Below are 23,341 nucleotides of genomic sequence, written 5' to 3' on the forward strand. Positions count from 1 at the left end.
GCCCAGTGAGTCTCCTACAGCACAGCGAGTCTCCTACAGCACCATGAGACTCCTACAGCACAGCGAGTCTCCTACAGCACCATGAGACTCCTACAGCGAGTCTCCTACAGCACCATGAGACTCCTACAGCAAAGCCCAGCGGGCACCATGAGACTCCTACAGCACCATGAGACTCCGACAGCACCAGAGTCTCCTACAGCACCATAAGAGTCTGATGTGGCGTTATGTCACGGTGTTGGGTGGGTAAGAGTCTGACGGGGCGTTATGTCGCGGTGTTGGTTGGGTAAGAGTCTGATCGTTATGTCAGGGTGTTGGGTGGGTAAGAGTCTGATGGGGCGTTATGTCAGGGTGTTGGGTGGGTAAGAGTCTGATGGGGCGTTATGTCGCGGTGTTGGGTGGGTAAGAGTCTGACGGGGCGTTTTTGTCGCGGTGTTGGGTGGGTAAGAGTCTGATGTGGAGTTAGGTCGTGGTGTTGGTGGGTAAGAGTCTGACGGGGCGTTTTTGTCGCGGTGTTGGGTGGGTAAGAGTCTGATGTGGAGTTAGGTCGTGGTGTTGGGTGGGTAAGAGTCTGATGGGGCGTTAGGTCGTGGTGTTGGAAGCGATCACTATTTTTGTTCATGGTGGTGGGGTACTTCGAACAAGAACACAAGACCAACGCATCTTTGCAACGTAGAGATTTATTTTTGAGGGGGGAAAAAAAAAGTACAATTGCTCGTCTTTACAAATACATCTAAGAAACAATTTTGAACTGAAAAAGAGCATTGTAAGAACGGGAAATAATGTTTTGTCATTGAAGAAAATGATCTATTAATGTAGATTAATGCACCCTATGTTGACAGCGGTCTAAATTCAGATTCATCGTTAACATACGAGTCCCACACAATTAGCACAAAACAACCGAGACAAAAGCTACATTTGTTAAGACATCAACAAAATATTGAGTAAGTGAAAATTCAGTACACATCGTTTTAAAACTTTTCAACAAAAAAAAAACAGTGAAACCAAAAATAACTGTCGTTCTCTGACAATACTATCGAGTATTCAACCCGTCGACTAGTCTGGCAAATTCCAATTATGTTATGACCTAGTAAATCAGAAATTAATAGCCAACAAAGAACATTTGTGCTCTTAACCTTCTGCGTGATAGTTGAGTAATTATATTTCTATTCAAATAATCCAACAATGCGAAAGCTCAAGTCTTACATGTTCCACGCAAAAGAAAAAGCATTTTTTTCATCATTTTCATGTTTTTGATACATGACACTAACAGTTACTGTACAATGCATGTATACATAGAATCAGAATGAATAGAATAGTCAGAGGTACTACACCCGTTCTATTCATTCTAAGTCTATGCATATATATAACTAAATGGTCTACTCAAGACACCAGACCACTTCTCCACTCAACATGCCAGCCATAGCCCTCTAAAACCAGATTTTCCTGATATAATCTGAACATTCCTGTAGAACTCAACTCTTAACTCCCTGTCATCTCTAGACGATAGACCTGTATCACTATTGACTATTCTACCCTGTCCAAATATTGTACTAGAAATTGTGACTTCCTGTTATTATACTAAAAAAAAAAAAAAAAAGTTTATTCTATTTATGACATCTATTGACATGTACTGTGACATGTACTGTGACATGTACTTGATGTTCCTCTTATCTTTTATTAGGTCTTATTATAGTTGCATTGTCCAGAAGGATCCGGTTAGCATTTCGTCAGACGATGTTTTCCATGTGTATCCTGTCCATACGAGTACCGTAATAAAAACACTAAACTATCCTGAAGAGACTAAGCTATTCTGTTCCCACAGAAGTTGTGAGGTTTTTTTTTTTGGTCAAAGTTATTGTGTTTTGTATGTACTCGAACCTGAGCTAGTTCCTTTAGCAAGCGTTAGCTGCATGTGTCTGACTGTGTCCATGTCTTCTTGATGCATCCCAAACACTCTCATACCCTTTTCTATACATCTCCATACAACCCCAAAGGCCACCTCACATCCCAACAGTTGACTGATTGACAGTGATTAGCTTTGGGCGTCCCAAACGGCACCCAATTCCCTTTATAGTGTACTACCTTTGGCGCAGCCGTAACCTGTCATCTGTTACACACTTCGGTATATCACAACGGTAACAGGAAGACATCTGACCCAATCTTCATTTTCCGTTCTGCTCTTCTTTATTACTCAAAGTATGTTGACATCATACCAAGATGCTTCACTCACACTCACACACACACACCGTAAACCACTGGGACAAAGAAATCCCAAAATCATTAGTCAACAGAACTTGTTCCGTAATCATCTGTTCTCTGGACAACACAATGAGGAGAGAAGAAGAGAGACAACCAATGAGCATCCACGTCCACGCACAGCACACACACGTCTGCATGCACAGGAAAGATGACACCTTTATGTCACGTTGTTTATTCCTGGTAACCAGCAGCTCTGGAAGGAGTAGGATGAAGATGCCGACATGTTGATCTTGGGTCCGTTTTGTGTTTTACTAAGACTCCGGGGAAGGTGTGCTGATCCTAGATCTGTGTCTATGGGACAACTCCTACCCTTTAACCAGTAAGGTATAGGTTGGAAGCCACCGAGGAGAATTCAGCAGAAGAGCAACATCGCCCTCTTGTGGAGACATTTGCAGCTACGTCCTTCGTGTCAACTGACAATGTCCCTGGTTGAAAAGAGATGACTGTCTGTCTAGTCGCCTGTGTTGTCGGTCTGTGTCTTTATCTGCAGCACTGTGGGCATTCCGTGGCAGAGGACTGAGAATGTCTTAGGACACCCACAGTAGAGTTCAGGGTATAGGGGCCGGGGGCCGGGGGCCTGGGAGGCGAGTCGATGCGTCTGTCTGTCCTCTCTCCTACCTGCTGAGGCGAAGCTTTATAGAGTTCTTCACCACTGGAATTGGGTTGGCTGGCAGGAGGGGCACATCAGACAGATCCGCACTGACCATTTGCTGAGGGAAGAGTAAGATAATCAAGTTGTAGTTTGGCTGCAAAACTAACAGACAGACCAAAGTGGAAATATAGACCGTATAGAAAATTATCTATACACTTTTCAGACATGAATTATGAAAGTGAGAGGCAGAGAGAGAGAGAAAAGACAGAGAGAGGCAGACAGAAAAATAGAGTGCATTGATACCTTAATATCTGCCTCCATCTTGCCTTCCCCTTCAGAAGCAGGCATCTCCTCGGACATACTGTCCTCATTGACCTGGGAACAGCAAGGCCCACAGAACAGTTTATCACAACTATCTAACCATGTTCACCTGACTCTTCTAAATCTAGCATTAATTAAAAAATATATGCTTCTTATAATATCATCAAGATGTAGCCAAACATATTCTGAAAAGATAGACTACAACAATGAATATATTTATACATGATGATGTGACACTATGGATAAGCTTGCTACGTGCCTGTGCCTCCACAGTGGTGCACTCCTCTCCGGCAGCTGCCCCATTCTCTGTTGTCCTAGTCTCTGGGACTGGGGAGGGGTCCCCTCCTCCAGCATCTCCTGGCGAGAGGTGCGGGGGCCGCTGGGGGGCCCTGGGCGGAGGGGGGGCCCATGGTGGGCGGAGGAGAGGGAGTCAATAAATGGCTTGTGGGGACTGTGTCTTCTGAAGGCTTTTTTTCTCAAAAGCTGAATCCTACAAAGGAAGAGAAGTTTATCCTGTTAGCATATTTAGTAGATCAATAAATGGACTCAAGTGTTTGAGGCAGTAAAGAACGTTAATGTATTCAGATGACTCTATATGTTAAGTAACGGTTTACTTTTTAAATTGGGTAACTTTATTAGTTACAGTGGGTTTGCCTTGTGACCAGAACTTGAATTAATGTAGTGGGTTTTTTTCAGGGGAACAGGGTTAACTGCCTTGGGGGGGGGTTATATGTTTGTCTTGCAGTGTACATGGCTAATTCAGCAGCACAGGAAAGCAGTGCCACAGAGGAGGAGGAAGTTGTGCTACCCACTAGGCTACCTGCTCTACCCACTAGGCTACCTGCTCTACCCACTAGGCTGCCTGCTCTACCCACTAGGCTGCCTGCTCTACCCACTAGGCTGCCTGCTCTACCCACTAGGCTGCCTGCTCTAACCACTAGGCTGCCTGCTCTAACCACTAGGCTGCCTGCTCTAACCACTACGCTGCCTGCTCTAACCACTAGGCTGCCTGCTCTAACCACTAGGCTGCCTGCTCTAACCACTAGGCTACCTGCTCTAACCACTAGGCTACCTGCTCTAACCACTAGGCTACCTGCTCTAACCACTAGGCTACCTGCTCTAACCACTAGGCTACCTGCTCTAACCACTAGGCTACCTGCTCTAACCACTAGGCTACCTGCTCTAACCACTAGGCTACCTGCTCTAACCACTAGGCTACCCGCTTCCTAGTAAGTAGACTATCTTCGGTAGCTCGTTCTTGCTCCTCCCGACAGTCAAACAAACAGATTTCTTTAATGAAAGTAATGCAAGATAATATAGTGTTACTTTATTTTATTTTTTATCCCAACACTGCCCACTACTATGCCAGAAATAAGAGACAAATCTGTAGACAGAAGAGAGGCGTCTCAAAATGACAGTAAAAAGCCTGAATAAAACATATAGGGAATATACATTTCCAGGTGTTAGAATGGCCAAGTCAAAGTCCAGACCTGAATCCAATCGAGAATCTGTGGAAAGAACTGAAAACTGCTGTTCACAAATGCTCTCCATCTAACCTCACTGAGCTCGAGCTGTTTTGCAAGGAGGAATGGGAAAAAATGTCAGTCTCTCGATGTGCAAAACTGATAGAGACATACCCCAAGCGACTTACAGCTGTAATCGCAGCAAATGGTGGCGCTACAAAGTATTAACTTAAGGGGGCTGAATAATTTTGCACGCCCAATTTTTCAGTTTTTGATTTGTTAATTAAAAAAGTTTGAAATATCCAATAAATGTCGTTCCACTTCATGATTGTGTCCCACTTGTTGTTGATTCTTCACAAAAAAATACAGTTTTATATCTTTATGTTTGAAGCCTGAAATGTGGCAAAAGGTTGCAAAGTTCAAGGGGGCCAAATACTTTCGCAAGGCACTGTACATTTCACAGTATTATCGGTAAACTCCTGGCTACACAATGAAGATGGAATTTCTCTACTGGAACAATTAAAGATTGAATACCTCAGCATCTGATTTGAACCTCTTCCTCTCTTCCTGCATAGGGGAGCCAGGTCTCTTCACAGCTGGGGCCTCTGGCTGGCTGGCTGCAGCCGCAAGGGGACTTGGAGGGGGACCTAGTGGGCCACACTTCACTGGGGTTGACGTGGGCACAGTGGCTGGCATGGCCGTGGGGGATGGCACAGACATACTGTTGTCACTGTCTAACGATAGGTCCAGACTACTGTCATTCATCTGACGAAGCCCCTCTGTCGAGTGCTGGAGGACAGAACAAAACGACACTGGTTACAACTCAATACCGCAAGCAAGCAATCAGTCAGCTAAGAGACGGTGTGAAAAGCAGAATATAAAACTCTATAAATGAGTGTTACACCTCTATTGTTAACAAGGAGCAGACTAAATAATTAAATGACATGTAGCTACAGTAGGAAGTCGTACCTTCCTGCGTTTGGGCATGACCAGGTTGGGCAGGAGCTGGTGAAGTTGTCTCCTCTTCACATGCATGGCCTGGATCTTCATGTCCGCCTCAAACATCTTGCTGTTCATCGCCTGCCGGTACACTGCAGGAAGCATTTAGAAAATATCACTTTTTAATATAACATTAGCATGCTAGTTTGTGTCAAATAATAGAGTGAGATACAAGCGCAGAGAACATGACAAATATTGTTTTCAAATTCTACATTCCTCAGTTGAATTGAGTAAGGTGATTTTATACCCGTGTCAGTAAAGGACTGGATGTCAATGGTCAGGTCAACGTTGAGGTTCTCTGATGCCTCCATCTTCTTAAAGATAACCCCTATCACCCACATGGTGCTGACCTCCTCTCTGGAAACGACAAGACAGGTGAGGAAAAAGTCCATTAAGAGCTTACTACAACCTTGCATACTAGTATAATAAACTCACTTCTCCTTGCTTTCCTTGGGTCCAGGGAATGACTGGGGGTTGACATGGGCCAACGTTATGAACTCATTCTTCTCCAGGTTTCCTACTAATATCCTGATCTTAGACTCAACCAGACCAACCCTGCCAGGAGAGAGAAAAACAGCACTTTTCCTAATGTATTCCCTAACAGTAGGTGAATAAAGGCTTTAAAAGAGTAACATTGAAATTGATTCACATGTAATAGACCATGTCTCCACCCTCATTCAGTCAGTCAGTCATATAATCTCACCCAAAGGTTTTCCAGCCCCCCCCCCCCCACACACACAGTCAGTACTCACCACTCCAGGTGCTGCTTCTCGGTGGGGGCGCTTGCTAGCAACACAATATAATGCCTTGGAACATAAGAGACAGAACATTACCATAACACCCTAAAGACAGCAGCCAGGAAACGAACCCAGGCAACGAACCCAGGCTAGGACCCCAGGCTAGGAACCCCTAAAGAAAGCAGCCAGGCAACGAACCCAGGCTAGGAACCCCTAAAGACAGCAACCAGGCAACGAACCCAGGCTAGGAACCCCTAAAGACAGCAGCCAGGCAACAAACCCAGGCTAGGAACCCCTAAAGACAGCAGGCAGGAAACGAACCCAGGCTAGGAGAGCCCCAGGCTAGGAACCCCTAAAGACAGCAGCCAGGCAACGAACCCAGGCTAGGAACCCCTAAAGACAGCCCCAGGAAACGAACCCAACCCAGGCTAGGAACCCCTAAAGACAGCAGCCAGGAAACGAACCCAGGCTAGGAGAGCCCCAGGCTAGGAGAGCCCCAGGCTAGGAACCCCTAAAGACAGCAGCCAGGCAACGAACCCAGGCTAGGAACCCCTAAAGACAGCAGCCAGGAAACGAACCCAGGCTAGGAACCCCTAAAGACAGCAGCCAGGAAACGAACCCAGGCTAGGAGAGCCCCAGGCTAGTAGAGCCCCAGGCTAGGAAGCCCTAAAGACAGCAACCAGGCAGCGAACCCAGGCTAGGAGAGCCCCAGGCTAGGAGAGCCCCAGGCACAGAGGGGCCCGGACCAGATCACCCAGTCCTCGCCACCACCCTACAGCAGGTCATGGAAATATGTTAATTTCTAAAAACACACTTTATCAAACTAAAACAGCTAAAAAAAAACTACAAATAAATTACCAAAGGTCTGTGTTTTAAAAGGCAATAAACTACATTGTCCTAAACTGAAGTCTTTCACACAAACATGTCACAGTAAGAGCAACAAACGCTCCATAACAAACTAGCCAGAGTAAAGCCCAATCGCACTACCAAGATAATTCATTCACCAAACCCTCTTCACGTCAACTTGAGAACGAACTTAATTTAGTGTAAAATATATCTTCCACGATATTCAAGTATACTGAAAGTCACTATTATTACACTAACTGCACAAACATATTCACTTACATGTCTTGTCTGCCTAAATGTACAATCTCCATGCAGTTATCACAGTAGCACCAAGCATAGTCATGTCCTACTGTATACTCTGCCTTGCACCGGTTGAAAACCACACTACCTCACTGTTAGTCCAATCACAGGAGCTCGTTTCCGATCAGTTCCCACGGAGGTTAGAATATTATAAAATAGGATTACATTACCAAGCAGATGAATGGAAAAGGATAAGATATTTCATTTCCGGGCCACGTTGAAAATAAAAGGTCTGAGCCCAGGACAAATGATGGATTTATTCAAACAACAGTACAGAGAAACGGGTGTAGTAATCAGCAGGATGGTCTGGTTATGACACATGTTCATCAAGCCTGATGTGGAAACAGTCTAACCTGGATAACAATCAAAGCATAACAACATCTGTCTCCTCTAACTCTGCAGTCCAATCCACAGGCTGGATTTATTTTAAAATCACTTTTAATTGGATCCATTTTTTTTTCAGGCTCTCCAGTGCTGTCAAATGACTGTCCAGAATGTGCTGGTGCATTTGGTCCTTTCCTCTGTCAGCAACTCAAAAGGATGAGAAGAGGTGCTTAAGCCAGGGTGTGCTTAAGGCAATTACACATCAACATGTTCTGACACTTCTCTGTCAAACAAAAGGTTTCTGGATCAAACTGATTTCCCAAAAGACTTGAGGGGATTTGATTTCAAATAGAGAGCCTCGGGAATAGAAGATTTTGGTAGAAGAAAGGGGATTGGAACAAGTCAATCTAGAACACTTAAAAGGAGGGGACTGGGCAGAAAAACAATCAGCCTTCTGGAAATAGATCTACATGTTGATTGGGGCTGCAAGAGGAGGAATGTCTCTCCACCAAGGACAAGGCCTCTTCAGTAACATAATTGTTGCCACTGTACAAGGCTAGCTTCATGCTCTTTGCATATTAACTGATCAACCTATTAACAAAATTATCTTTTCATCTTTACATCCCCCCCCCCCACCCCACCACTTCAGATTTCAACATTCAAGTACATTTCTCAAGATTGAGCAGAACTGATAAGAGGAAGAGGATGTGGTACCCACATGTATAGAATGAAACAAAGATCCAATGCCTTAAATCTTGTATTCTTCACATGGCTTCCTGCTAATGTTGTGCTGCTACAACTTACGGATTTTTGATCAAAACTTGATAAGAAAAAAAAAAAAAAAAACATCTACAAAATGAAGACTAACAAGAAATACATAGTGCAAATGTTTAACTAAAGCATTTTATTTGGGGAAGTAGATGTACAGTATAATAAGAACCTTACAGCTGAAGTACCTACCTTTAGTAAGATATTAAAATATACAAAACATCAAATATTGAGTGGTGCTTACATTAGAGAGCACAGTCTATAGGTAATAGCAGTGACTATACTGGACTTCAGGAGGCTGTGCATAGCATTAACATTGTAGGTCTTTACGATCATCGTTTTGAGAATCAGAGAGGGTGCTTAGGGCAGAAGAAAGCATCTTTTGAGTCTGGTCTAAGCCTGAAGTGTTTATTTAATAACACAAATAAAATCAAACTGAATGAGTGGATTACATATACACAGAGGAACAAGAGAACGTCACATTTACTGAAAAAGGTGCGAGTGAGGTGGTCGGTGTATTTTGAAAATGAAATCTTTATTGAAATAGTTGGTTTGTCTCACCATGCGTGTCCCACAGGATAAGCTGCTTAATACATACTTGTATTTCTGAAAGAAGTTTGGTGCTTCAAATAGTTTGGACCACTCTGCTTTACTCTGCAAAATTTCATCTGTGATGGCCAGACCTGTAGAGGGAAGGAAAACGTGTTGACCAAAACGGAAGGAGAACCCAAAGGAAAAACCTACAGATGAGGCAACGTAGCGAAGGCTACAATGAAGACAGCCGTGAGGGAACCCCTTGAGAAAAGACACCCGAAGGAGGCTGAATTTACTTGACATAAACTAGTTACATTTGATGCAACTTCTCTTTCTCACATCAATGGATCATTTATGTGAATGTTGGGAGTATGCATCTTGCTCAAGTCTCTGAAATTAGGACTCTGGCCTGAAGGGTTTTGTATGAAGGGCATCCAGTTCCAGAGAGACTGGACCTAAGAGTGGATGCAACAGTTTGTGTGTAAAGTTAGAATTCGAGACGGCTTTACGGACCCTGTTTGAACTCGTCCACCATGACGGCACGCGTAGAGGCAGAGACGTTGTAGGTAGAGTTCTGCTGGGGGTAGGCTGGTGTGATGATGGGCATCAGGTGGTACCGGTCACTGGGGGTCACCTGGAACAGCAGTTAGAGGACACTCAGAGCCAATCAAAAACCTCCAATACACGCAGAAGGGGTCACTTGGTACGATGGTTACACACATTCTCAGAGTTCTATCTTGATAATAGTGTTATGAAGCATCTAATGCAGTTGAATCAAATGTGTTTGTACTGGAACAGATGAAAGAAGTGGGACTGACAGATGTTACAGGGAAAAAAAACCACTGGCTCTAGACTTTACACGGTTAACACCATGGGATACGTCCTGGAGGAACAGGGTTAATTAACCACCTGTGTTTATTGGATTTCCCTTAACTTGACAGCTCTGCAGGTAAAATGCTTGAGGTGGTTAAGTTCATGACCGTCCTTGATGTAGTCAGTGTTGCTCAGGACCGGACTGGTAACAGTTTAAACACGTGTCGTAGTTATGATCAACATTACCCCGGGGTCAGACTGGCAGGTTCAACATTATGATCAACATTACCCTGGGGTCCCAGACTGGCAGGTTCAACATTATGATCAACATTACCCTGGGGTCCCAGACTGGCAGGTTCAACATTATGATCAACATTACCCTGGGGTCCCAGACTGGCAGGTTCAACATTATGATCAACATTACCCTGGGGTCCCAGACTGGCAGGTTCAACATTACCCCGGGGTCCCAGACTGGCAGGTTCAACATTATGATCAACATTACCCTGGGGTCCCAGACTGGCAGATTCAACATTATGATCAACATTACCCTGGGGTCCCAGACTGGCAGGTTCAGGTTGCAGTCCTCTGGCTGCTTCAGGAGAACAGGGTTGGGCCATTCCCTGCATTAACACAACTCCAGTTTAGTGTGAGGATACAGACCAGGTAATACCAGTAGGTCGGGCAACCCCACTACACCAGTCAGTCACCCCTTTAGACACACATCATCTTGTGTTCCTAAGGAAAACAGCAGTAATAGAGCTGCCACAAGCACCAAGGAGTGAGAAACACGTGTTCACGGATCATACACACTTCAGACTAGAGGTCGACCGATTATGATTTTTCAACGCCGATACCGATTATTGGAGGACCGAAAAAAGCCGATACCGATTAATCGGTCGATTAAAATTTTTTTTTAAATTTGTAATAATGACAATTACAACAATACTGAATGAACACTTATTTGAACTTAATATAATACATCAATAAAATCAATTTAGCCTCAAGTAAATAATGAAATATGTTCAATTTGGTTTACATAATGCAAAAACAAAGTGTTGGAGAAGAAAGTAAAAGTGCAATATGTGCTATGTAAGAAAGCTAACGTTTCAGTTCCTTGCTCAGAACATGAGAACATATGAAAGCTGGTGGTTCCTTTTAACATGAGTCTTCAATATTCCCAGTTAATACGTTTTAGGTTGTAGTTATTATAGGAATTATAGGACTATTTCCCTCTATACCATTTGTATTTCATTAACCTTTGACTATTGGATGTTCTTATAGGCTCTTTAGTATTGCCAGTGTAACAGTATAGCTTCCGCCCCTCTCCTCCCTGGGCTCGAACCAGCAACACAACGACAATTAGCGCGCGCTACCTAGCTAGCCATTTCACTTCGGTTACACGAGCCTCATCTCGGGAGTTGATAAGCTTGAAGTCATAAACAGCGCAATGCTTGACGTACAGGACGAGCTGCTGGCAAAACGCACGAAAGTGCTGTTTGAATGAATGTTTATGCGCCTGCTTCTGCCGACCGCGCTCAGTCAGATACTTGTATGCTTGTATGCTCAGTCAGATTATATGCAACGCAGGACATGCTAGATAATATCTAGTAATATCATCAACCATGTGTAGTTAACTAGTGATTCTGATTATTTTTTATAAGATAAGTTTATTGCTAGCTAGCAACTTACCTTGGCTTACTGCATTCGCGTAACAGGCAGTCTCCTTGTGGAGTGCAATGAGAGGCAGGTAGTTATTGCGTTGGACTAGTTAACTGTAAGGTTGCAAGATTGGATCCCCCGAGCTGACAAGGTGAACATCTGTCGTTCTGCCTCTGAACAAGGCAGTTAACAAGGCATTGAACAAGCCTCTGAACAAGGCATTGAAAATAAGACCGATTTCCGATTGTTATGAAAACTTGAAATCGGCCCAAATTAAATCGGCCATTCCCATTAATCGGTCGACCTCTACTTCAGACTAAAGAGAAACAAAGAAATCTCCTTCAAAAAGACAGAACAATTCAACGGCCATGAGAAACAGGTCACAGAGCACATCCGAATGGAGAGCGACTGCTTACCATTTGGAGAAGACGAGAAAGAACTTGTGTACGAGGGTGGAGGCCACAGCGTTGGGGTAGAGCTGGCAGGTCCTGGCTACCAGCATGGCCCAGGAGACTCCACCCAGGAAGCCCAGGATGTTACTGTAGATGTTATGACCTGGAGGAGAACAATAACATAACATTAGGTGTATATATATAAAATGGTGTTGGGTAGAGCTGGCAGGTCCTGGCTACCAGCATGGCCCAGGAGACTCCACCCAGGAAGCCCAGGATGTTAGTGTCTATCACTGTAGATGTTATGACCTGGGGGAGGGGTGGTGGTGTCCAGCACGGTAGATGATTTGACCTGGGGGGGGGGGGTGTGTCCAGCACTGTAGATGTTATGACCTGGGGGGGGGTGGTGTCCAGCACTGTAGATGTTATGACCTGGGGGGTAGGTGTATAGCACTGTAGATGTTATGACCTGGGGGGTAGGTGTATAGCACTGTAGATGTTATGACCTGGGGGGTAGGTGTCTATCACTGTAGATGTTATGACCTGGGGGGGTAGGTGTCTATCACTGTAGATGTTATGACCTGGGGGTAGGTGTATAGCACTGTAGATGTTATGACCTGGGGAGGACGGTGTATAGCACTGTGGATGTTATGACCTGGGGGGGTGTGTCCAGCGCTGTAGATGTTATGACCTGGGGGTAGGTGTATAGCACTGTAGATGTTATGACCTGGGGGGTAGGTGTATAGCACTGTAGATGTTATGACCTGGGGGGCGTGTGTCCAGCGCTGTAGATGTTATGACCTGGGGGGTAGGTGTATAGCACTGTAGATGTTATGACCTGGGGGGGTAGGTGTATAGCACTGTAGATGTTATGACCTGGGGGGCGTGTGTCCAGCGCTGTAGATGTTATGACCTGGGGGGTAGGTGTATAGCACTGTAGATGTTATGACCTGGGGGGGTAGGTGTATAGCACTGTAGATGTTATGACCTGGGGGGTAGGTGTCTATCACTGTAGATGTTATGACCTGGGGGGTAGGTGTATAGCACTGTAGATGTTATGACCTGGGGAGGACGGTGTATAGCACTGTGGATGTTATGACCTGGGGGGGCGTGTGTCCAGCGCTGTAGATGTTATGACCTGGGGGGTAGGTGTATAGCACTGTAGATGTTATGACCTGGGGGGTAGGTGTATAGCACTGTAGATGTTATGACCTGGGGGGTAGGTGTATAGCACTGTAGATGTTATGACCTGGGGGTAGGTGTCTATCACTGTAGATGTTATGACCTGGGGGTAGGTGTATAGCACTGTAGATGTTATGACCTGGGGAGGACGGTGTATAGCACTGTGGATGTTATGACCTGGGGGGGTAGGTGTCTATCACTGTAGATGTTATGACCTGGGGGGTAGGTGTATAGCACTGTAGATGTTATGACCTGGGGAGGACGGTGTATAGCACTGTGGATGTTATGACCTGGGGGCGTGTGTCCAGCGCTGTAGATGTTATGACCTGGGGGTAGGTGTATAGCACTGTAGATGTTATGACCTGGGGGTAGGTGTATAGCACTGTAGATGTTATGACCTGGGGAGGACGGTGTATAGCACTGTGGATGTTATGACCTGGGGGCGTGTGTCCAGCGCTGTAGATGTTATGACCTGGGGGTAGGTGTATAGCACTGTAGATGTTATGACCTGGGGGGTAGGTGTATAGCACTGTAGATGTTATGACCTGGGGGGGCGTGTGTCCAGCGCTGTAGATGTTATGACCTGGGGGTAGGTGTATAGCACTGTAGATGTTATGACCTGGGGGTAGGTGTATAGCACTGTAGATGTTATGACCTGGGGGTAGGTGTATAGCACTGTAGATGTTATGACCTGGGGGGTAGGTGTATAGCACTGTAGATGTTATGACCTGGGGGGTAGGTGTATAGCACTGTAGATGTTATGACCTGGGGGTAGGTGTCTATCACTGTAGATGTTATGACCTGGGGGTAGGTGTCTATCACTGTAGATGTTATGACCTGGGGGTAGGTGTATAGCACTGTAGATGTTATGACCTGGGGGGTAGGTGTATAGCACTGTAGATGTTATGACCTGGGGAGGACGGTGTATAGCACTGTGGATGTTATGACCTGGGGGGGCGTGTGTCCAGCGCTGTAGATGTTATGACCTGGGGGGTAGGTGTATAGCACTGTAGATGTTATGACCTGGGGGGTAGGTGTATAGCACTGTAGATGTTATGACCTGGGGGGTAGGTGTATAGCACTGTAGATGTTATGACCTGGGGGTAGGTGTATAGCACTGTAGATGTTATGACCTGGGGAGGACGGTGTATAGCACTGTGGATGTTATGACCTGGGGGGGCGTGTGTCCAGCGCTGTAGATGTTATGACCTGGGGGGTAGGTGTATAGCACTGTAGATGTTATGACCTGGGGGGGCGTGTGTCCAGCGCTGTAGATGTTATGACCTGGGGGTAGGTGTATAGCACTGTAGATGTTATGACCTGGGGGTAGGTGTATAGCACTGTAGATGTTATGACCTGGGGGGTAGGTGTATAGCACTGTAGATGTTATGACCTGGGGGAGGACGTGTCTATCACTGTAGATGTTATGACCTGGGGGGAGGGAGGGGGTGTCCAGCACTGTAGATGTTATGACCTGGGGAGGACGGTGTATAGCACTGTAGATGTTATGACCTGGGGGGGCGTGTGTCCAGCGCTGTAGATGTTATGACCTGGGGAGGACGGTGTATAGCACTGTAGATGTTATGACCTGGGGGGGCGTGTGTCCAGCGCTGTAGATGTTATGACCTGGGGGGAGGACGTGTCTATCACTGTAGATGTTATGACCTGGGGGGAGGGAGGGGGTGTCCAGCACTGTAGATGTTATGACCTGGGGGTAGGTGTATAGCACTGTAGATGTTATGACCTGGGGGAGGACGTGTCTATCACTGTAGATGTTATGACCTGGGGGGGTAGGTGTATAGCACTGTAGATGTTATGACCTGGGGGGTAGGTGTCTATCACTGTAGATGTTATGACCTGGGGGGGTAGGTGTATAGCACTGTAGATGTTATGACCTGGGGGGGTAGGTGTCTATCACTGTAGATGTTATGACCTGGGGGAGGACGTGCCAAGATGGCAGGATAGAGGCAAGCGAGTCGTAGATACATTTTATGGGAAAGTATACCAGTAGATTCACATGTGATGGTAATTGAGCCATTTGGTACAGGTGAGAGAAACACAAAGACCTAATAAGGGCATTACATCAATGACCACAAGGCACCAGTGTAATTTTTCTGATTTTGTAATTCAAAAGGCAATTCCTTGATAGTTCTGCCTTACCTCCCAATAAACTTGGAAATGCTTATATCTATCTAGTTTCTAAAGATCACCAAAATGTTGGTGGGGCTGGGGATGTTTTGGATTGGGCTTAGTTATGCACTTGGCCTATTATACAAGCCAGTGAGTGACTCCACGGCAGTTGTTCCCACAGGACAAAACATGATTGGACAGTTGGTTGCCAGGCAGCGTATGCAAGCCAAACAAATTCACCATGGCCACGAGGGGCGTGGTCTGTCCTGTGTAAAAAAAATGCCATGACTCAGTTTATTTTAGAGGCTAATCCTGTTTAGGGAATAGGACCTGAAGGCTGTCAGTCTGGGCCCAGTGTGTTGACATGTCATTCGTAGATCGTTTGTGTGAACAGAGGACAAGGTGAGAAAGAGAGAATCCCACCTGCCTAGCCACAACAGTGTTACACAGCAAGACGTACAAACTGATATAGTACAGGGACCGACTCAAAACACACAAGTACAGACACATACACACGCTTACAGGAGATGCCGACTCAACAGTTGTTTCCACCAAGGCAAATGATTGTACTCCTATGCTTGACGCTACGCAACACTACACAGATCCAACTCACGTTTAGCCCACAGCTTGATGGTCCTCAGTGTCAGTCTGAAGTTCTCAATGTTGGGCACAAGATGGAGGATTTCATCTGTAACTCTACAACCTGACAACAACAACAAAAACATCCAAGTCATTATCACTCACAATAGACAGAGGGGGATAACATAGACAATGCAGATTACTTGAAATTCTACAACACAGTGGATGCTTTCAACTAAGTGTAGGTAGGGTCAGAGGTGAGCCAACAACCAATTGTTAGACCTTATGTTTTTAACATGGATCCGATATCAACATCAGTGAAGTGGAGAAACCATGCAGCAGATGATTTTTATCTAAAGCGACATACATTCTACCATGTGACCCCCAGCGATAATATTGAACCCACAACAGCGGCACCCTTTTTACCAACTGAACCACATCAGGACCGGAGAGCTCAGGAGATATAAAGAGCTGTGTTACCATTGAGGCTCCTAATGCAGCGTATGTCAAGGTTCTTCAGCAACCCGTCATCTCGAAGGTCCAGATTCTCTGGGATGGTTTGCAAAGCTAACCGGGCAAACAGGATATCGATCTAGAAATACGCAAAACTCATTGGACATTTAAAAAAAGCCGCAAATCTCAATTCACATTGAATGTCCTGAACCAATTTCACATTTAGGCCTATAATGAAATCATAAACAATAAATACTTTCAAATGTCATACCTCAATGCCGTCGAAAGACAGCTTTATCACAGGGACAAATGCCTCCTCAACAGCCTGGGGGTGAAAAAAAAAGAAGAGTTGATGAACAATCTGCACCTCAACTTTTGGGAACACATCTTCCCCTCCTAGTCTACCAACACCAGAATCGCAAATACATTGCCTTAATTCCTCGCGTCCTCTTCTCACCACCTTCTCAAAACCTATTGGATACGAAGGTCAGAGGGGCGGGGCCTCTTACCTTCTCATCAAATGGTATTTGTCACATGCGCCAAATACAACCGGTGTAGACCTTACAGTGAAATGTTTACTTACAAGCCCTTAACTCTATTTCTTATACAGGGTATTACGGTACAGAGTCAATGTGGAGGCTATATACAGGGGGGTACCGGTACAGAGTCAATGTGGAGACTATATACAGGGTATTACGGTACAGAGTCAATGTGCTGGGGTATATACAGAGGGTACAGGTACAGAGTCAATGTGGAGACTATATACAGGGTATTACGGTAAAGAGTCAATGTGGAGACTATATACAGGGTATTACGGTAAAGAGTCAATGTGGAGACTATATACAGGGTATTACGGTACAGAGTCAATGTGCGGGGGTATATACAGGGTATTACGATACAGAGTCAATGTGCGGGGGTATATACAGGGTATTACGGTACAGAGTCAGTGTGGAGGGGTATATACAGGGTATTACGGTACTGAGTCAATGTGGAGGCTATATACAGGGGGTACCGGTTAGTCGATGTACAAAATGGGGTTTGAGAAGAGGAAAGAAGACACAAGGAATGAAGGCAATGTAAATGAGATGGTCCAGATACCCACCCTCAAATCTTTGACCTCCTCCTGCTCCTTCAGCTTGTCCAGGAACGAGGAGAAGAAGTCTGTTCTCTCCACATGCCGAGGAGCCACACACAGGGCATCAATGTCAGCACCTACACAAGGACAAGACACAACAATCAAAGTTCATTGTGATAAAGAGTTGTGAAAATGTTTTACCTATGCAGTGCGCCCAGGCTGTTTTTAATAAGTATATTATATAGCGTATTATATAGTATATTATACAGTGCTTTTCAAAGAGAATGTCAAAGGAACTTTAAAAACCAAACCGGAGAAAATGTTGCTATTGGACAAGTCCTCCTTAGATTAGAGGACAACATCAAAAATGGAAAGGTTGACCGTACAATAGTGCCGCCTACCTTCAGTGTGAACTCCTGACCTGTAGGTTCCCAAATGTGTTAACCACAACTCAACAACCTGTATCCCTCCTAAAAATGACACAATTACCTTTAGTGTGGACTCCTAACCTGTAGGACCCAAATGTGAAGATCTTCCCTCCAACCGTTTCAATCACTGAGGCAGGCAGATTCTAGGAGGACAAAAAACAAAACAAAAAGTACATTCAAGTCATTATAACCTGCTGCCTTAGGGTAGGCAACACTGCCTTAGGGTAGGCAACACTGCCTTAGGGTAGGCAACACTGCCTTAGGGTAGGCAACACTGCCTTAGGGTAGGCAACACTGCCTTAGGGTAGGCAACACTGCCTTAGGGTAGGCAACACTGCCTTAGGGTAGGCAACACTGCCTTGTTGTAATATCATCCATGTCCCAAATGGCACCCATTTCCATTCATAGTGCAAAACCCTGGTCAAAAGAAGTAGTACACGAAGAAGGGAACATTTGGGACACGTCCATTGATCACCAGACCCCTGCTGGAGCAGAGAGAACCGCCGGGAGGAGGAAGTAAAATCCCACCTTTGTCTCACTGACGTCACGGATCCATTCCTTCACCAGTGTGTTCAGTTTTCCCAACACGTGTATTCTATGGAAAACAAGGCGTGATTTTAGAGGAAGTCTTTGGTATTTTGACAATAAAAAAACGTTTCAAAAAATCTTAACTAAACTAGTATGGCACTTTTTAACCACAAATACAGTCTACCTAGTACTGACCAAAACACCAACCTAAGAAGTTCCTTATTTTTTATTTATTTAACCAGGCAAGTCAGTTAAGAACAAATTGTTATTTTCAATGACGGCATAGGAACAGTGGGTTAACTGCCATGTTCAGGGGCTGAACGACAGATTTTTACCTTGTGAACTCGGGGATTCGATCTTGCAACCTTTCGGTTACGAGTCCAACACTAACCACTAAGCTACCTGCCGCCCCACCAGCCAAGAATAATTGGCTGATGTACTGGCGAGATATCGGATCCAGTTATTATCCTCATATTACCACCACCACCCCTCCTAAACGGCCTCATTCTACCACCACCACCCCCCCTAATAGGCAGCATCCTACCACCACCACCCCTAATAGGCCTCAACCTACCACCACCACCCCTAATAGGCCTCATCCTACCACCACCACCCCTAATAGGCCTCATCCTACCACCACCACCCCTAATAGGCCTCATCCTACCACCACCACTTCTCCTCCTAATAGGCCTCATCCTACCACCACCACTTCTCCTCCTAATAGGCCTCATCCTACCACCACCACTACTTCTCCTAATAGGCCTCATCCTACCACCACCACCACCACTACTTCTCCTAATAGGCCTCATCCTACCACCACCACCACTACTACTTCTCCTAATAGGCCTCATCCTACCACCACCACCACTACTTCTCCTAATAGGCCTCATCCTACCACCACCACCACCACTACTTCTCCTAATAGGCCTCATCCTACCACCACCACCCCTAATAGGCCTTGATGAAACGTGTGTCCATTCTAACATGACAATTTAGCCTAGTAGTGACACCCATCTTACCTGCGCTGTAGTTCCAGCTCCTCTTCAAACACCCCGTATGGTTTCAGGGCCTCAGTCAGCCTGTGTGTGAGGACCAGGTCAGCCTCCTTGGCTTGGACCAGGCTGATAGGAGAAGTGATCCCATAATGCTTAGGTGTTTCCCGACCCAACAACACGTGGTTTGTAGACGGACTGAAAACAGATGTGGTTGTGATCAGAATAAGACGACTTTATAGCCATGCAACAAAATGTTACTAGGAATTTCTCTTGGTGGTTGTGCAAAGAAACACACTTATAAAGGATTTGAATATCAATTTAAAAACATATACCTGATAACCTGTACAGAAAGGGTTCAATGGTATCAAAAAACACATCGTGAGCTACAACTGCTGCTCGTACTGTGTGCTTTTAGCTTATTTCTATGCTGATTTACATATCTACGTTGCTTGCTGTGGTTTATTTTGATGTGGTAGAAAGTATACGTCTAAAATGTTGGCCTCTTGGTAAAAACATGTACATGTATTCTTCTCATGCCTCATACCTTTATAGTCAAAAGTCTTTTGACAGTGTTTGGGTGTAAAGCACCAACAAGGAAATCATCATCAACTTGGTAACCTATCGTACAGTTTCATGTTGACATGACATTGTAAAGGCGAAAGATGATGTTTTGCATGTCTTATTGTGTCCCATTACAATGAACAACAACAACAAAAGTAGGTACTCAAGACTCCCAAAACGTGATTTGTCTTCTGCAATTATGATGGCATCTGCTATAGCTTCATGTCAGAGACGGCAAAAAAAACGTGTGTGACTTAAGTAGTCTACCAGAAGAATATGATCATGTTATGGTTGAGAAAATTATAAAACTAGTAACTTTACATCTTACAGACAACATGCAATATTGCAAATGTTCTGTCACGTACACGGATGACTATTTAACTAAGTGAACTACTTCTGCGGATATGCATTTACACGTCAACAACATGGACTCTAGTAAAACCAGGTAGTTAGCAGTCAATTGTGATTTGGTAGCTAGTTTGGTGGTACATGTGACCACAAAATAGCACATTTACTGCTGTGCCGAATTGTGGCGTGTTAGCTAAAAATAACTAACGGTAGCGAGCGTTGCTATGCTAACTAGCTAAACGTTAACATGACTAAACTACAACATGTAGCTAACTGACTAAACGTTAACATTAATAAACTGCGTGTAGCTATGTAGCTAACTAGCTTGATGCAGTTTGCAACTTTTCAAGACCTCTTAAAATGTCTAGCCTATGTCAGTCCTAAGTAACATTAGCTTAGCCAATAGTCTAAAAACAAATGTGCTCCATCTTGTTTCAAAGCCATTTCCCACTACACAACCTGCTAGCTCTTCTTTCTTTTTCTTTCTCTTTCTTTCTTTTTGTTGCAAACAAGGACTGGCAACCTCGCATCGGTAGGCCCAATCAATCCCCTTTCCAAACACACTCAGTACAGTGTCCAAGGGAGATACTTACAAGGGCATTGTAACAACTTCCAGCAATTTTCCAATCAGCCCCCCGCCCCCAAAAAATAATCCCTTCTCATACTCGTTTTATCATTTTTCATCAAATTTAGCTAACTAGCCAGCGATGTTATTTCTTTACCCGGCAACCAATCAGTGGAAACTTGGCCCTTTTGTTTCCACTGAACATGGCGTGTGCCGCTTTGCTGTCACCGCAAAAAACCGCAACCTTGACAGGGTGGGCGTGTTGCGTGACCGTCATGACGTAAAGCACAATTTTACTTTTAGCACATGGGAACTGTAGTTCTTTAAATGTCCGACCCCTTCTTTGTTTATTTTAATTACATTTTATTTTATTTTTTAAATATTCGAATATGATTATTTACTTCTACCGCCTGTAATTCAATCGAGATCTATACGATGCTTCTAGCCTCATGTCATGACTATGCATAGCCATCTCCAGACTCTAATATAAACTTATTTTTTCTCTCAAATTTGCCAGATATCACGAGTCCTACATAAATCAGTACACTCTTAACAATTTAAGCATTACACAACTTATATTTGATTAAATAAACGTCCACGTAGCAAATAAGCCATTCATGTTTTTGTTGAACAAATTCTACACGCAGTATTTGACCTCCATTCAAAAATTATTTGCTTGATGGTCAAAACAACGAAAAACCGCAACCTGCTGGAAGGAGACAGATTTTCCGCAGAGTTGGGCCTCTCTTCCTCTTCAGCCACAGTGGCCAAAAGTGAATTTTAGCATGGGCACGCTCAAATGGCACAGATATGAAGATGAATCGTCTATCTATCGCTACAGTTCCACCTCTGCTGAAGGACAAGGGGAATTTATCGTTTCAACAAAAGTCTGGCCAAATCCCAAATCAACCCCTAGACCAGGGTTCTATTTAGTTTGGTCCCGCAAATATTCTGAGCAGTCCAAAAAGCAAAATAGATTTTTAATTTATTTATTGTTGGACATAAAAGGAAATCAGCTTTTTTAATTTTGGCCTGCTGGCTGCAGGAATGTCCACCAGAGCTCTTGAAAGAGAACTTCATGTAAATGTTTCTACCATAAGCTGCCTCAAACGTCATTTTAGAGAATTTGACAACCGCAGATCACATGTATGGCATTTACATTTACATTTGAGCGAGAGATTTGCTGATGTTAACGTTGTGAACTGAGTGCCCCATGGTGGCGGAGGGTTATGGTATGGGCAGGTATAAACGACAGACAACAAACCTGCCAGCAATAATACCTGCCGGCCTCAGACTGTTTTTCTCCACTACAACACCGGATTCCTGCCGTAAACCCTGGACCATTGATCATCACAGCTAGCTAGCTGCCACTGTAACAGTATAACTTTAGACCGTCCCCTCGCCCATACCCGGGCGCGGACCAGGGACACATCTGCACACATCAACAACAGTCTCTCACGAAGCATCGTTACCCATCGCTCCACAAAAGCCGCGGCAAGGGGAACTACTACTTCAAGGTCTCAGAGCAAGTGACGTCACCGATTGAAACGCTATTTAGCGCGCACCGCTAACTAAGCTAGCCGTTTCACATCCGTTACACCACTGAGTGACCCAGCCCCGAAGCTAGCCCTGAGCCAGGCACATCTCCCGGCTAGCAAACAAAATTACCACAACTACAATACCTCTTCCGCCATCTGGCCCGGTCCCTTCGTCGACACGGCGCCCCGCTGTACCACCACGACTGGTCCGCAGATGTAATTCCATCAGCTGTGCCTTCAACCGGCTTTGCGGTACATCGGAGCAGATGCTTCTACTTACCCTGGCCTGCTAACTTTAAACACTGTGTCTCCCGCATGCTAGCGTAGCAACGACTACCCCGCGGCTTCCCTGTTTCATCTATTGCTGTTCACTGGACCCTATGATCACTTGGTTACATAGCTGATGCCTGCTGGGTTGTTTATTAATCACAGTACTCCATTTTGTTTACCTTTGTTTATCTGTCGGCCCTAGCCCCGAACTCAGGCCCTGTGTGTAGTTACCTGATCCCTCTGCCCATTCATCACCATTTTACCTGTTGTTATTGTCTTAGCTGATTAGCTGTTGTTGTCTTACCCATTGTTGTCTTAACAATCAACACCTGTGATTGCTTTATGCCTCGCTTTAGGTCTCTCTCAAATGTCAATATGTATTGTATACTGTTATTTAGGATAGTTATCATTGTTTATAGTTTACTGCGGAGCCCCTAGTCCCACTCTACATGCCTCAGATTCCTCCTTTGTCCCACCTCCCACACATGCGGTGACATCACCTAGCCTAACTAGTGCCTCCAGAGATGCAACCTTTCTCATCGTCACTCAATGCCTTGGTTTACCTCCACTGTACCCGCACCCTACCATACCCATGTCTGCACATTATGCCCTGAATCTATTCTACCACGCCCAGAAATCTGCTCCTTTTATTCTCTGTCCCCAACGCACTAGACAACCAGTT

The 23,341-nt window shown here is 44.9% G+C and overlaps 2 protein-coding genes across 2 annotated transcripts; both read right to left on the reverse strand.

The window, feature by feature from the left end:
* Window positions 1-1,627: 1,627 nt before the first annotated feature.
* On the reverse strand, window positions 1,628-10,496 carry LOC135505660 (poly(A) polymerase alpha-like). The gene is made up of 12 exons (XM_064924707.1): window positions 10,246-10,496; window positions 9,657-9,777; window positions 9,208-9,292; window positions 6,387-6,440; window positions 6,070-6,189; window positions 5,882-5,991; window positions 5,605-5,726; window positions 5,170-5,424; window positions 3,615-3,662; window positions 3,432-3,551; window positions 3,155-3,226; window positions 1,628-2,969 (listed from the first exon to the last, which is right to left on the reverse strand). The coding sequence occupies exons 1-12, from the start codon at window positions 10,486-10,488 to the stop codon at window positions 2,874-2,876; spliced, it is 1,446 nt and encodes a 481-aa protein (XP_064780779.1). The 5' UTR covers window positions 10,489-10,496; the 3' UTR covers window positions 1,628-2,873.
* A 1,531-nt stretch (window positions 10,497-12,027) lies between these two features.
* Window positions 12,028-21,108, reverse strand: papolg (poly(A) polymerase gamma). Its single transcript, XM_064925741.1, has 9 exons — window positions 20,880-21,108; window positions 19,402-19,572; window positions 18,383-18,449; window positions 17,916-17,997; window positions 17,454-17,563; window positions 16,623-16,676; window positions 16,379-16,490; window positions 15,933-16,022; window positions 12,028-12,170 (listed from the first exon to the last, which is right to left on the reverse strand). Exons 1-9 carry the CDS (start codon window positions 20,885-20,887, stop codon window positions 12,028-12,030), a joined length of 837 nt encoding a protein of 278 aa, XP_064781813.1. The 5' UTR covers window positions 20,888-21,108.
* Window positions 21,109-23,341: the final 2,233 nt, after the last annotated feature.

The sequence above is a fragment of the Oncorhynchus masou genome, chromosome 19 (genome assembly GCF_036934945.1).
Source record: "Oncorhynchus masou masou isolate Uvic2021 chromosome 19, UVic_Omas_1.1, whole genome shotgun sequence".
Classification (NCBI taxonomy): Eukaryota; Metazoa; Chordata; class Actinopteri; order Salmoniformes; family Salmonidae; genus Oncorhynchus; species Oncorhynchus masou.